Source organism: Polypterus senegalus, chromosome 8, assembly GCF_016835505.1.
Source record: "Polypterus senegalus isolate Bchr_013 chromosome 8, ASM1683550v1, whole genome shotgun sequence".
Taxonomy (NCBI): domain Eukaryota; kingdom Metazoa; phylum Chordata; class Cladistia; order Polypteriformes; family Polypteridae; genus Polypterus; species Polypterus senegalus.
The window spans coordinates 175,360,461-175,376,705 of NC_053161.1; the positions used below are offsets into that span (position 1 = coordinate 175,360,461).

At 39.0% G+C, this 16,245-nt stretch overlaps 1 protein-coding gene and 1 pseudogene across 1 annotated transcript in view; one reads left to right on the forward strand and one right to left on the reverse strand.

Annotated features, from left to right (window-relative positions):
• LOC120534718 overlaps positions 1-16,245 on the forward strand; it is a 278,943-nt pseudogene that overhangs the window by 163,987 nt on the left and 98,711 nt on the right.
• The window catches only part of LOC120533412 (gastrula zinc finger protein XlCGF26.1-like), an 80,464-nt gene continuing 69,218 nt past the window's right edge, over positions 5,000-16,245 (reverse strand). The window contains exon 6 of the mRNA XM_039760277.1: positions 5,000-5,891. Coding sequence (XP_039616211.1) covers positions 5,526-5,891 — 366 coding nt within the window. The 3' untranslated portion in view covers positions 5,000-5,525. The remainder of the gene's footprint in view (positions 5,892-16,245) is intronic.

Genomic DNA, 16,245 nt, shown 5'->3' on the forward strand with positions numbered 1-16,245 from the left:
GAAATGCACAAAAGACCATGAAATGCCTGAATGAATCATCATCAGAGCAGTTAGTTCTGTGTTCGCAGCTCAGTTGTGCACAACGATTTCCAAACAGAAACATTGTAATTTTTTTTTTTCTTCGATCTTTCCTCGTACTGTGTTTTTTTTTTTTTTGCCATTTTTTTTCCTGCGATTTTCATTGATACCTTTTGCTGATTGCTCGTCAACATTTGAAAAACATCCATTGGATTTTAACTGATTGTCATCTTAATACAGAAACGGCAGACACGAAAATACTATAACAGTTCATATTAGAAAAAAAACAAAACTTTACACTCTTGCAGCTGTCGATTGTGGCAAAAAGAAAAAAGACGTTACCAATGAATTTAGAATTTCGACAACTTTCTTGAAAGACAGAGCAAAAACAGAAGAAAAATCTTGGGTTGCAAACATATGTGAACTGCTGCATTTGAAGACGTCGAAAAAGCCGTTATGTGGTTCAGTGATGTTCATTCGAGAAACATTCCTATTAATGCAGCACTCATTCAAGAAAATGTGAGGTTTGCAAACTCTTGGGACCACCACCAACTAGACAGCATGCAAAAGATGGTCCCAAAGGGCGAACTTAGCGTCTGGATGGGGCAACAGCAGGACTCACAGCTATGCTGCGTCTCTCTGTAAAAGTAAACAGAAAAGATCTCGATGGGTGATGCAAGGTTAGGAGCAGGTACATTGTAAATGCAGATAACAGCATTACTTCGTCACTGACCTGGCCACGACCCTGCCTGACCACTGTGTCTGTTTAAAGCAGAGTGGCAGATCACACTACAATAAATAAGTGTGACGTTCCTGTTTCAAGCTGATTTAAAGCTGGTATTGCTAAAGTACTGAGACTAAGCTTCGTGTTTTGAAGTGGAAGAAATGGACTTAGAGAGTGAACCCTATCATTTAGGATTTGCTTCTCTGGTGCTTCACTGCAGCGCTGTGAGCCTGCTGTTGCCCTGCCCCAGCAACAGACAAAAAATCTTGCACAGACGCTGCAATCGCGCTTTGGGACGCAATTCAGCGTGTCGTTGAGGTTGGGAGATCCCAAAAGTGTTCAGAAACCTCACAATATGAAGAAGAAATGGATGATTCGGCATCTGATTGATAACTGTGCTGCACACAACATGCTTCCACATTTAATGTTCGCGTTGAATTCCTCCCACCCAATTTCACAGCAGTGCTTCAGCCATTGGACTTGGACATCATTCGCACCCTGAAAGTGTATTATGGCAAAGAAATGCTGAGAAAAATTATCGTCGGCATAACTTGTAGGCAGGAGGAGATAAAAATTCACACGAAAGCAGCTATTGAAATGATTGCAAATGCCTCGACACAAGTTAAAGAAAGCACTATAGTAACAAATACAGAATCTCATTACAACTAAATTTTTAGGTCCCTGGGAGTTTGTTGTAACGGAATTTTACCTGCATTTTAGTTTGTTTATTGAACAGTTTTGTGTAAAAGAAACAAATCAAACAGTGAAACACACCGTCAATGGCTCAAAGTAGGATTTTTGTTTATTTTTAATTTTGAGCCACACAACAATGCAAATTAGTCGGCACATTGACTGGTTATGTCAATAATTCAATTTATTCAGCCAGTTGCTTAAGCAGACAGTTTATTTCCACCATTGATGCAAGAGATGATATCCCAGATACAAAAACAAATGTTCACAAGAAAACAGTGCTGGGAAACGTTACTTAAATTCACCACATTGCTCATTAAATAGAACATCCTAATCTCCTCCAGTTCAGCACATTTATTTTCCTCACTTTTCTCGATGGGGAAAAAAACAGAGTCAGATTAAAGCTTTACATCCACTGCATGTGGTGCTGCTGATTTAACTGATCGATTACTTAACTGCACTTCTCGGTTTCCTACCAGAACTTTCCTTGAAGCTCACGATGGAGGGCACGTCACTTCTTTAAGGACAGTATCTCACATCCCAGTCTGAATGATTAGATGCAATCTTCGTCTCTCAGCAGCCTTGGACAAGCATTTCAAGCTTAGGGTATGAAGCCCATTGTTTGAAAGGCTGTAGAGGTGCCCACAGATGGTTGGTCTGCAGTGTTTGAGTTGGTGTTTGGCTGAATGTGGAGATATCAGCTCAGATGTTCTCTTCTTCATCGATGCCCAGTTCACTAGAAATGAGGTTAGGCTCCTCCACACACACTTCCTTGGCCATTTTGGTTTCAGTCAGTCTGTTTAGCTTCCAACTCGAAAGACCATGTAAAAGAGGGGTTTCATGGACCTCTGACAAATGTGTTAATTTACAGGGTTTGGCCAACAGAAAGCTGAGTGCAGGAGTCACCGTCAGATGACTGGAGATGACAAACAAGGGAAATTGAGGGTTTTGTAATTTACTGAAAGCAACAATTTACAACAAACAAGAAAGCACACTGTAAGTAAATCAAGAGAGTGGAATGCAAAGTCTCTAAGGATCAGTAAACCCCTTTTGGCCGAGGGCGTTATTTTACTAAACTTTCTTGTAATTATTATTATTTGACTTATGCCGAGGCAAACTACAACGTGTGAGACACAATTGCTTACATTTATTTTGTTTTTTCACTATTAGCACAAGCAGGTGAAGTGCCAACCTCCTCCTGGTCTCACACTATCAGTGCCTATCAGTCCTAACATATCAAATCCTTTTGAAATTCATTCTAAAACACATCTTTGACAGGTTACCATTGCTAGTACCATATGAAAGCTCTCTGAAAAAATATTTTTCTGGTTGGGAAAAAAATTCCACCGTTAGTTTTACTTAATAACAGTTCAGGAATTAACAATTTAACACCAAAATAAAATGCAGGTACTCAGAACATTGAAATTCTTTGAGGTGGTACGCCAAGACAAAGGGCTTGATGCCCCCGGTGTAGATCTTCTCCAACTAAGTCCACTTCTGGAGGTGGCACCCAGTCTGGATTCTTTTGTGGCCCAGAAGATTCTGGTTTGTGAGACTCGTCGGCCACATTCAGCACAGCAATATGGCTTCTCGAGATTAATTCCTCCAAATTTTCTTGGCATGTGTATGTGTAGCAAAGTGTATTCTGATTTTTAGTTTGTTTGTTTGTAGCTTTTAGTTATGAATTTCCCCAAAAGCAATTGTTTGTGTGTCCTTAATTTCATACCAATGGTATTTTGTAGTACAAATGCTAATTAATGTGACTCGCCAAAGACTGCATGAACCCTCAGGTGATGGTGGATGCTGTACAGGTAAGTCTGCTCTCTCCAAGCCTTTTCTAATTTTATTCGATTGATTTGACATGAATTTTATTTGGTAGTTCTCACGTGTTAAATAACAACTGTGCCACAATGATGGGACAATGAATTCTGAATTATATCAGAGAACTCTAAAGGAAAATGTCAGGAAACTTTTGTCCATGAACTGAATCTCAAGAGAAGGTGGGTCATGCAGCAAGACAACGACCTTAAAGTACACAAGTCGTTCTACCAATGAATGGTTAAAGAAGAATTAAGTTAATGTTTTGGAATGGCCAAGTCAAGGTCCTGACCTTAATCCAATGAAACTGTTGTGAAAGGACCGAGCAGCTAATATGAGGAAACCCACCAACATGCCAGAGTTGAAGCTGTTCTGTACGGAGGAATGGGCAAAAATTCCACCACGCCGATGTGCAGGACTGATCAAAAATTACCGGATACATTTAGTTGCAGTTATTGCTGCAAAGGGGGGGTCACACCAGATACTGAAAGCAAAGGTTCACATACTTTTGCCACTCAAAAATCTGTAATATTCAATAATTTTCCTCAATAAATAAATGACCAAGTATAATGTTTTTGTCTCATTTGTTTAACTGGTTTCTCTTTATCTACTTTTAGGACTTGAGTGAAAATCTGATGTTTAAGGTCATATTTATGCAGAAATATAGAAAATTCTAAAGGGTTCACAAACGTTCAAGCAACACTATAAATTTGATTAATGCAATTAAAATAATTGTACATATTGTTAAAAAGGTATGTAATTATATTTCTAAGGTTTTCAATGTATAAAGTAAATGCTGATATTTATGTTAAATTATTTTATTGGTTTGGAAAGTAGCGAAAGGCAGGGGTCAGGGATCAGAAGAGATGAGAAAAGGAGAGGCAAGAAAAGAAAGAACTGGGCATTTGCACAGAAAGCGAGGATTGAAACATAATCCATGATAAACTTCAGCAAGGAGTTTAAAAAGAGAGGGGAAAAAAAAAAAACAAAAACAAAAAAAAGACGACTGGATTCCAGCACAGAATTAACAGTCGGGACAGAAAATGTGAACGTGTTGGTGATTGGATGGCCTGGTCGAGAACGCCAAACCGTTGAGCTAGGGAGCACTGTCTGTGAAATGCCAAACACGAAATACATCAGCAGACATTAGATTACATTGCTGATATCAGATATTGTTACAGCTGACCAACTATCGCTGAGAATTGATACTCACTAGGAAAGAAACAAAAGGGGACGCACATCTGCAGGAAACCAGAAAACAAGACCCATCTGCTCTATTACAGCATAAGAGGCTGTCGCCGAGTAACGTCGCAATCACCTTCAAGTAAAAGGCCTGCAACGCTCATCTGTGATACCTTTGACCTGACGTTTGTTTGGTTCCTTTTATTTAGTTTGCCAGCTTAGGTTTTATAAGGAGATTGTACTTGTTTACTCATAGTTTTGCAATCAAAGAAAGGACTGCTGCTTCAACACTGCTATAGATTTCTTGGATTATTTAAGTTTATACTTTTGTATGGATGTGTTATGTATAGCACTTCTACCATTTTTGTTTATCAATCTTTAATTTAATATTTTTTTATCAGTATGCTGCTGTTGGAGTATGTAAATTTCCCCTTGGGATTAATAAAGTATCTGTAAATAGTTCATTTATTTAAACTAAACCACTGACCTTGTGTTTTTTTTTAAATAATGGCTGGCCATGTACAAAATATATATTATATAGCTGAACTATGATTTATTAGGTGAGGTTATGTATATTGTAAAGAGTTCTTTTCTGATGAAATGTGTACCATATATTGTAAATAGTTTTATATGTAATACGTTTGTTATGAAAACAGAGCTAGGCGCATTGGTGGAGGATGTAGGGCTTGGTGAGAAGCAGTTTGAATGACGCCGTGTTCTTTATTTTGTTTCTGGAAAAGGAAAAAGGATATAAACTCCTCATTGTCATCTGTGTTGATTTGTTTTTGACACAACACTAAGTAGGATGGATTCCAGTGAGTTACATGTGCATACTGTCCAGGTAGGAGTGAACCTCATTCTTTAGTCAGGACAGTTAAGTTGTACTTCTCTCCGGTGTGAATTTTGGTGCGTCTCTGAAGAGAACTTCTCTGACAGATTTGATTGCCACATTCCAAACAGCAATATGGCTTCTCTCCGAGATTAATTTGTCCACAATGGTTTAGTTTGCTTACTTTACAGGACAGGAGTAAACCTCATTCTTGAGTCCTAAAGGATGCCTGTTTTTAGGGACTGATTTTTGAACTACTACCCTTTATATTCTGTTGTGAACTCTAGTGTGTTTCAGAAGATGGCCCATTTGTGAAAACTGTTTACCACATTCAGTACAGCAAAATGGCTTCTCTCCAGTGTGAATTCTCATGTGTTTCTGAAGATTACTCATTTCTGAAAATGGTTTACCACATTCACGACAGCAATATGGCTTCTCTCCCGTGTGAACTCTAGTGTGTCTCTGAAGACTGCTTAAATCTGAAAACTGTTTGCCACATTCATTACAGCAATACGGCTTCTCTCCCGTGTGAACTCTAGTGTGATTCTTAAGATGGCCCATTTGTGAAAACCGTTTACCACATTCAGTACAGCAAAATGGCTTCTCTCCCGTGTGAACTCTAGTGTGGATCTGTTCAGCACTCCTGCCAGAGAATTCTTTTCCAGATTCCAAACTGCACTGATCTTTGTTTCCTGTACAAAATTTAAAAGAAAAGGAGAAAAGAGCTTATTTTCAATCCACTGCCTTATTATTAACATTAACTCGCATTAAAAACATGATGGTTGAAATTAGGAACAACCTTTGAGAAGCATAAGCAATTATAAAACTTTAAATCGCACAAGGAAAGCACAGTCAATATGTTAATTTTACATTCTCTATTACAATTACTTAGCAGGACAACACGTATAAAACTTCCTTATGCTCGGCAACATGTGTAAGCCATTTCTCACACAAACGTTTGGATGTTTAATACTAGAATTTGGTGTTTAAATTGGCTGAAAGTTACGCCAAGTTTTCAGCATTTGTAAGTCCCATAGAGACTTAATTTGTGTTGGCATTTTAGCAACAGCTGGTGGAAAAACAAACTTAACAGAAAATATCATTAAATTAGTTTTGATGTATCACACGTTCCCCACGGTTGAGCTTCCAAAGAAACTGAGGGCGGAACCTTCCCTTATATACTAATTGAGTGTCCTTGCCCAAAAGCGTCTTACGTGCAAGCAGTGTATACAGAAGTGATCAGTTTCAGTACACACCCTTCCACAGGACACGGTGTTGTTTTTCCTCTACTTGGCCTTGACCGAGACGGTGCCTAGTATCAGAAGACACACAATAATAAGCGTTGCGTGCAATGAAGCCCCTCGAAGTGAAAAACAACTCCTTACATAGCCTTGGCTGTATCTTTAGAACATTCCTGGCTGTTTTCGAAAAAAAATCCTTGCAGCTGGTTTTTAACTGAAGCGACCAACACCCATCTGCACTCTTTATTCCTTCCTCCCGTCATAGAGAAAATTACCTTTCATTACAGCTGTCTATTGTGAAATCGGCTTGTAGTTGGTTGACTGGTCTACCGACTTCATGACATGGAATATTTTAATCTGAGGGCACGCGCAGCACTGACAGAGTGCATAAAGTGGAAAGTGGTGAAGAAAATAACTGCGGTTTGGAACAGTCTTAAAGTATCTGAAAAGTGATAGGAATGTTATATGTGAAGTTTAAAATGAAAAAATTGAGATGTTAGATGTGGTGTATTAACTAATTTGATGAGACACTTGTAGATGCGCTCAGCTGAGTGTTGTATCGACCTTCAGCAATGCATTGAAAGCAAGAAAACTGCTAAGTAAACAAATGTGTCTTAGCTGTCAATAATAGCACTGTTTGAAAAGAACTAGACATATGATCAGGATTGGACCAAAAAAAAAAACACAACCACTATCACTCAAAAATAATTGCAATTTATCATTTTAGATGCTTCGCTATTTTCTACAGTAGAAAGTTAAAGATTCCATTATTCAAGTCCTAGAACTTGGATGCACGATATACACTGGCGAGAGGATGGCTCTTTTTAGACGTAGCATTACCCAAGACGTACACTTTCGTGACATTTCATATACAGTGACATGCAAAAGTGTGGGGACCACCCTGGATCAAAATAACCGTTACTGTGAATAGTGAAGTCAATAGAAGATGAATTGATCTCCAAAGCCCACCATTCTTTTCTGCAATTTAAACAAGATTTGTTTATTACTTTTGTTTTGTAGTACGAGAAAAGCAATAAGTACCACACTAATGTATGGGCTCCCCAAGTGATCACAGGTCTCAGATAACTCAACCCCCAAGATGTCAGACTTTAAATTAGCTCCTTAAGGGCTTTGGCTTGTTCACAATCATTAGGAATGGCAATGTGATGCAAATGTCAAAGCTGTATCAATTCTCAGACTCCTCAAACCTTGTCCCAGCAATCAGCAGCCATGGGCTCCTCTAAGCCGCTGCCTAACACTCTGAAGAATAAAATAAATGGTGCCGACAAAGCAGTAAAAGGCTACAAGAAGACAGCAAAGAGTTTTTAAGGAGCCATTTCCTCAGTTAGTAGCGTTATTAAGAAATGGCAGTTTGCAGCAACAATGGAGGTCAAGTTGAAGTCTAGAAAACCAAAACAATTTCCAAGAGAACTGCTCATAAGATCGCTAGAAAGGCAAAGGCAATTCAATACCCCTAAAGCTTCATGAAGATGTTTTGTAGTCACACTCTGGAGTGGTGATATACTGTTCTTCTGGTGCAGTGACACCAACACAGATATGACCTTCATGAAACAGCCATCAGAAGAAAACTTCTCCTGTGTCCTCACCATAAAATTCAGCATCAGAAGTTTGCAGATGAACATCCAAACAAGCCCGATGCATTTTGCAAACAAGTCCTGTGGACTGATGAAGTTAAAACAGAACTTGTTGGCCACAATGTGCAAAGGTGGGTGTGGAGTAAAAAGGGGGCCGAATTATATGACAACAGCACGTCTCTGACTGTTAAGCAATGGGAGAAGATCGATCATCTTACAGGCTTGTGTTGTAGCTGGTAGCCTCGGGGTATTATTCAGTTTCTTAAATTTAGTGTGCGTGAGTCACCTTGATATCAGTCTAACAGCCAGAGACAGCAACAATGAAATACAGAGAAATGAAAGGTGGACAAAAATCACAGCCATATAAGATTAAATTTTCCTTTGATTAAACAGAAATCTGGAATATTACAAAAAAAAATCTGATGAGAACAGGCCATTCAGCCCAACAACTCTTGCCAATTTGATCCACCTAACCTCTCTAAAACAACATCAGTTTGAGTTTTCAAAGTCCCTAAAAATCCTACACTACCTGGTAATGTTAGCTGTTTTCTATGTGAAGAAAAACTCTTCAATGTGTAGCGGTGCTACTGGGGAATGAAAATTCAACTCCCAGCAGTGACTCTGATTGGTCGTTTGCTGAAGGTGCAGGGGCTGCTGGGGACAAGGAGGCAGGCACAACATTTGAAAGGAGGCCAGTTCAACAGAGGACAAAAAGTCTTGTATTTGGTATCTGGAGTTGCCCGACTGTTTTCCTTCATGTTTTGCTACTTATATTTTCTTATTTTGTCCTGGAGATTGTCTTCTGTTTTGAGTTAATGTACTGTCTGGTGTCTTCCTGCTGCATGAGGACTGTCTGAGGATTTATTGTCTTCCTGCAAAGAAAGGAGCGCTCCTGATCCCATTGATGTCCATCAGGAAATACCAGTAGGACTGACCTTTACATTCACATACAGCGTGCTGATCTCTGGATTACCTACCGCCATCATTTCATTTCATCAGTTGCTGTTATCATGGACTTAGTTCATTGTGTGTGGTTTTTGTTAGTGGTTTGTTATTTTTGAATTCGTGTTTATTGTTTATCGCCATAAGGGGAACTGGGGTAGGATCATTTTCATTTAATATTCTTTAATTTCTATTACCGGTTCCTTTTTTTCTCGGCAAGGAAGTGTGTGAGAGTTGGGTGCGTTCCTGGGATCCCAACTGAAAAAATAAATAAATCACCATCTTATCGAAGGTGGGAATCTTAGCCGGGTTTTTTAGTCCGCTAAAGATCTTTATGTGGAATTATCCCTTAAAAAGTCTCCAACTGTGTCCTCATGTTCTTATTGAACTCTTTTTAAATTAACAGCCAGGCTCCACTGCTCCAATTACTTTAATGATGTTAAACACTTCAGTCATACCTCCTCTTAATCTCCATTTGCTTTAACTGAAAAGGATGAACTCATTTAAATCTTTTGATAATTCTGCCTCTCACCCCTAGAATTAGCTTTCCTCTGAACTTTTTCTAGCACTGCTTTGTATTATTTGTAGACTGAAGAACAAAACTGCACACAGGACTCCAGATGAGGCTTCACCAGTGTGTTATAAGGCTTCAACATAACCTCCTTGGACTATATAAACTGATAATCTGTTAACTTTCTCAATGGTTTCTGAACACTGTTGATAGAGACAAGTCCACTATGACTCCTAAATTCTTCTCATCGAGTGTACTTAGAATTTTCAGACCTCCCATTGCGTATTCAAACCAGACACTTTCTTCCTATGTGTAATACTTTTACATTTTGTTACATTAAATTTTTTCTTCCACAAATCTGCCCAAGCCTTTATGCTGTCCAAGTCTCTCTATAATAATTCAACAGATTCTCGATTTTCTGCCAATCCACCCATCTTGTTATCATCTGAAAACGTAACCAGCTTGTTATTCATATTCCTATCCAAATCTACTCTCTATATATAAAATCCTAAGCCTAAAAATGCAACAATTTTCTGGCATGCTTTAAGTCGGTTTTATTTTTAAATCTACATATATGTTTGGTGGCATTCTTTTCAGAATTTATCAAACATTTTATGTGATGTTGGTAGATTTCAAGATTCTTATTTCATTTTTAAAATTATAAGCTAAAAAAAATAAGATCTCACGTCCTGTGAGACAAGATTTTGTGCCAAGAGATTAAACCACACCCGGGGCTGGGAATAAAAAAAACAGAGTAGGACAGCTGCTGTACACGCTTTTAAATGTTCAAAGCGCTTTGCGAGATGCAGAAGTAGCAAACCAGCACCTGATCGCAGTGTGGCGGCAGCCAAGACAGAAGTGGGCAAGAAGCAGTTTGTACTGCAAAGGATGAACCGTGGAGAGAGAAGGTGGTGTGATGCAATCTGGAGATGAGACTGCATTTTAACCTCTATTTTAATGGATTTATTTATTATGGATTTTATCCCCACATTTCACTGGTTTTATGGATTTGCTCTTTATTTGGGTACTGTATTTTACTGAACACTGCACAATGGACACTTTGGTTTTACTTTGACTGTTTTTAACAAAAGCACTTTCCACCATCCACTGGCTTCAATGAGATTTATCAGCTCATCTTGGTCATAACTGTCGACGGTGTTGATTCAACAGACTACCATGTGGGAAGAGGGAGTCTGTAGGGGACTGGCGTCGTCACAATATTACACAGTAACCAGATATATTACACAGAATTGAAAAAGAAAAAAAAAAAAATGAGTACAACTTGGCTTGCAGTATTATCCAGTAGAATAGAAACAGTATTTACACATTTGAACATAATGGTCCACATCCGAACTTTTAAAACCAAAGTATCTTCAAACAGACACGGCACCTTTTTTTGTCAAAAGTTCCTCTGTGTCATCATGTTCAACTTTATCATCTGCTACAGCTTCCGTTTAGGAATGTTCTCTGTCCATTTTCACTGCTCAATACCTACACTAACGCATGTACTCTGCTGCATTCCTGTTTAGCGGTTCAGCAGTGAAAAAGGTCCCCCCTTAAACAGTTTCCCGCTGCGCCATGTTACGAACGTTGTTTAGGCTATTTAAACCAGTGTTCTGGTATAAGAAAAATCCATATCATAACAAAAATAAATGTTTTTTGGTATGAACCGGTATACCGCCCAGCCATGTTCCTAAGCTTCTTTTTAAAATTTCAAAACATTCCAATATACATCAATAAATACATTTTTAAGCAATTAGATTCAACCATAACCTCATTTATTTGGAACTCAAAATATCGGCATATCTAAAGAACGACCCTACAAAGACCTAAGGCAGCAGGTTGCATGGCTCTACCCTAACTTTCAGTTTTATTACTGGGCAGCAAACATACAAGCTATAAAAACCTGGACACAAATAGATGAACATACACAGGCCTGGTCCGCATTAGAAGTAAAATCCTGCAGTACTTCTTTATATTCCCTGCTTTGTGCCCCAATAAATGCAAGTTATCGGCAATATACTAATAACCCAATTGTGCTTCACTCACTCAGAATAGGTAACCAATGTAGAAAGCATTTTAAGATGGAGAAGCTTATCTGTGGCACCTCTGCAAGAGAACCACCTCTTTCAACTTTCACAAACATATGCAGTTTTAATATTTGGAAAAGAATTGGAAATAAATTGCTTAGAGATCTTTATATAGACAATATCTTTGCATCCTATGAACAATTACATTCCAAATTTAACTTTCCAGCTACACACTTCTTTCATTATAGTTAAATAAGGAACTTTGTTAAACAGAACCTGCCTGATTTTCCTCATCTCGCACTCTCCTCAATGGTGGAAAAAATATTGCTGAATTTTGAGGACTTAAGACACCATTTCTGCAATATACGAAATTATTTTACAGTTCCTTCCTTTCAAAGATCCAAGAGGACACTGGGAAAAAGAACTCTTAATCAATATATCAAAAAAGGAGTGGAAGGTAGCAGTGCAGAGAATTCACTCGAGCTCCATATGCGCAAAGCATACAATTATACAACTGAAAATTATATATCGAACACATCTGTCTCACCTAAAACTCTCCAAAATGTTTCCAGGGCATGATCCAACCTGTGAATGCTGCAACAAAGTCCAAGCCTCACTGGGTCACATGTTCTGGGCCTGCACCAAATTAACGTTATTCTGGAGTAAAATTTATAATTACCTCTCAGACAGCCTTGGTGTCACAATCGCTCCTAATCCACTAACAGCTGCCTTTGGTGTTTATCCAGATGGGTTTAAAGTGGAGAAGGACAAACTGATTGCATTCACTACACTTTTGGCACACAGACTTATTTTGCTAAATTGGAAGAATCCTAACTCTCCTCTTAAGCCAGTGGGAAACCGATGTTTTATACTATATGGCGGGCCGCCGTGTCCCCTGCCCAGCCGGGACGCCCCTTCTGCTTATGTTCCGGGGAAGCAGCCATGGGCTCCTCAGTACCTCCCCCGGGACGCTTAGTGGCAGCCTCCCTGGTTGACGATGGTGCCTCAGTTTTCCACAGGGTTCCATGGGAGATGGAGTTCTCCACAACTCTGTGGGGATGTGGGGTGGCCGCCAGGGGGAGTGGCATGGATCGCTGGGCCAACCTGGTCTAACCTTCGGCCCAACCTGGGAGTGCAATTGGAAACAGGTGAGCAAGCACCGGGAGCACTGCCAGGAGGGCCATAAAAGGAACCAGCAGCCACCACTTCAGGCTAGAATCGGGAGGAAGAGGATGAGGTTGCCTGGAAGGAGTGGTGGTGCCAGAGGAAGAGTGTAGTCTGTGACTTAATTGCTTTGGGACTGTGTTGTGGCTGGAGGGTTCACGGGGAAGACGTGCCCTCCAGCTGAAGAAGAAAAAAAAAGTTGTGTGTTCCTTTTACACGTGCCTCTGTGCGAGTCTGTGCCAGGTCGGGCACTATGTATCGCCTTATTCACAACAATTTGAAATTGGAAAAAAACTAAATTCTCAGTTAGAGGATCTGTACAGAACTTTCTCAAAACCTGGCAGGATCTAATCAATATTATTTTAGAATAAGAAGTAACTCTCTCCGCATTTCTTTTTCTTCTCCATTCATCTCTAATGCCCTATTAAACTCATCAATTTAGATATGCTTACAAGCTTTATGTATTACTCTGTTGGCCATGCTCTCTCTCAGGGTGAGGATGGATTTGTTTTAAATCCTATTTTTTTTTGTAAAAATTGGTCTATTTGTATGAAATGATTACAATAAAATTAATAAAAAAAGGAATAAAAGTAACCAAAAAGGTTTGGAGAGAAGGTATGGATTAAAATTCAAGGCTGATCAGCAGCCACATGAAGTTTGGTGGAGGCCATGAAAGGTCAACCAGTCTGTAAACATAGGAGGGTCACAGAGTGGACTGCGAATGTTAAAATGTTCAGGACTGACAAAAAGCCGTCCAATTGTTTGCGAGTTATTAGCTTAGGACAACTGTGGTTGTATGTATTTGCAGCATAGTTCAGACCACATTGTTAAGATGAATTAAAGCAGATATCCAAGGAATTCCAAAAGGTTCACAACCTTCTTTTGCAGCTGTAAATTTATATAGCACTCTTGACCAAAGACATGTTTAGGATGTTTGCATGAAAAATTGCAAACCTTACATAAAGGTTGATGAAATCTCAAACTACATTTAATCACACAATAAAACGGTATTTCCCATAAAAACCGCTAGACCAGACCTTTCAAGCCCATAAACCCCAACCGTAAAACTTACCCATTTTTTATTTTGCACTTACTTTTTCCAGACTTTTCCATAGATGGTGGCCGATTTTCCTGAGCTCTAACAGATCTAGTTTTCTTAGTCCTCTTTGGTTTAGACTGTAATGATTCAGTCTTCACATTGACAGAAGCCTCTGGAGATGAACAGTGACTGCTTTGAGAAGAGTCTAACCTGGTCACCACTCCATCTTGACACCCACCATGAAGGTTTTCTTCTTTTACACTGTCCAGAATTGTATGGTTGTGTGCCTCAATACTGACAGACTTCTCTTCAGGTTCTTCTTTAATGCCAACTGCCTGCAGTTCACTGATCTCCTCCTTGATGCTCAGACATTCCTGTTTAAGGTAGATGGACTCCAACTCACAGTCGTCCTCCTCCTTAATATCCATGATCTTTCTGTCCACATCACAGCTCTCCTTTTTCACATCCATTGAGATGTTCCAGTAATCATCAGCTTTTTCTTTTTGTCTGTAAAAAGAACAGGAATTAACTTCAATAAAACTTCATCACTTAGATCTGAAGTCACTTGAATGTCATTTCACAACATCCTCTCTGTTAAGGTTTATATAAAGATTGACCTTTCAGAGCATGCCAACAGTAACACAGTACTCTTTATTTCAAATTATCAGTGGAGGGAAGATCCCACAAGAACAATCTACTATGGGTAAAACTAAGAGGAGAAACCAGATAAGTAGCAACCAATTACTAACCTTCATTAATATTCTACTCAAATAGGATCTTGATAAGAGGAGAGAGGTCAGGTGGTATGTAGAGATGGCCGTTATTTACCAACTCGGTACAAATACTGCAGTCTGAAAGCTGGTATTGATACCAAATTCAAAAAACTCAGCATCGATCTAACACTACCTTACAAAGCTAAGTTAGATTTGTCAATGCATCTTTAGAACATGGGAGAATAAATATTATTATTAATAATTAAGGCAGAAACAGGGCCCACATGAAAACTGCACCTGGGAAGTAAACAGGCTGAGGTTTAAACTTGCACTACTGGACCTGTGTGGCAGTAACACAGACTTTAAATTGTTAATAACTTCTTTAATAATCATTATCAGGCATTACCAGTTGAATTTTAGCACCAAAAGATATAAAATTGTGCAGTACAGTGGAATAGGATTAGGGAGAGAGAAAAAAAAAAAAAATACAATCCCACTCAGTGCATGGAAATGTATGCCATTTAAACTGGATTAAGCAGTTTACAAAAACCGTATATCAATCAATCAATCAATCAACATTTATTTATATAGCACATATTCATACAAAAAAAATGTAGCTCAAAGTGCTTTACAAAATGAATAGAGAAATAGAAGACACAATAAAAAATAAACATAAGTCAACATTAATTAACATAGAATAAGTAAGGTCCGATGGCCAGGGTGGACAGAAAAACAAAAAACTCCAAAGGCTGGAGAAAAAAATAAAATCTGTAGGGGTTCCAGACCAAGAGACCACCCAGTCCCCTCTGGGCAATCTACCTAACACAAGTCAAACAGTTCTCTTATTTGACTCCAGCAGACCCCCGTGACCCTGTAGCTAGGATATAGTGGGTTGGATACTGGATGGATACTATATGGAAAAACAGTATGGAGGCTTCATCAAGTATTCAGAGAGTTTTCATTTTCTGCACACTTGATTGTGTTGTAGGTTTATTTTTAAACGGATACATTTTACACTTTTTCCCCATCAATGTACACGTAATAACCCACAATGACAACATGAAAATACATTTTCAGAAAAGTTTAAAAACTGTATTCTCTCATTTCAACAGTAGAAGTATTAAGATACTTCGTTGTAGCTCTTCAGATTGTGTTCAGGTGCATCTTATTTGCTTTCATTCTTCTTGAGATGTGTCTAGAACCTCATTGGAGTCCACCTGTGACAAACTGCCTTGATCTGACATCGTTGAGAAAAGCACACGTGTACCTGTGTATGTAAGGACCCACAATTCAAACTGCATGGCACAATGAAACCTAAGCCAAATGTCCAAGGAACTCTCTGTAGACCTCTGCAATCAAATTGTGGTCAGACATAGATAAGGACAAGGGTATAAAAAACATTTCTAAAGCTGTGGGAATTTCCAGGGATACTCTGGCTTCCAATAATTGTGAAAGGGAAGAAGATTGGCACCACCAGGACTTCACCTGGAATGTACAGTCCAGCCAAACAGAGCAACACTCCAAGATAGGCATTAGTCATGAAGGTGATCAAAAACCAAATGGTTGCTGTAACAGAGCTTCAGAAGTTGGGAGAACCAATTAGAAGAACAAACATCTTGGCAGCACTCCATCAATCAGGCATTTATGTTAGAGTGGCGAGATGGAAGTCACAGTTGAGTAAAAGGCATATAATGGACCACTTGGAGTTTGCCAACTGACATTTAAAGGACTCCGAGAACATGAGGAAAA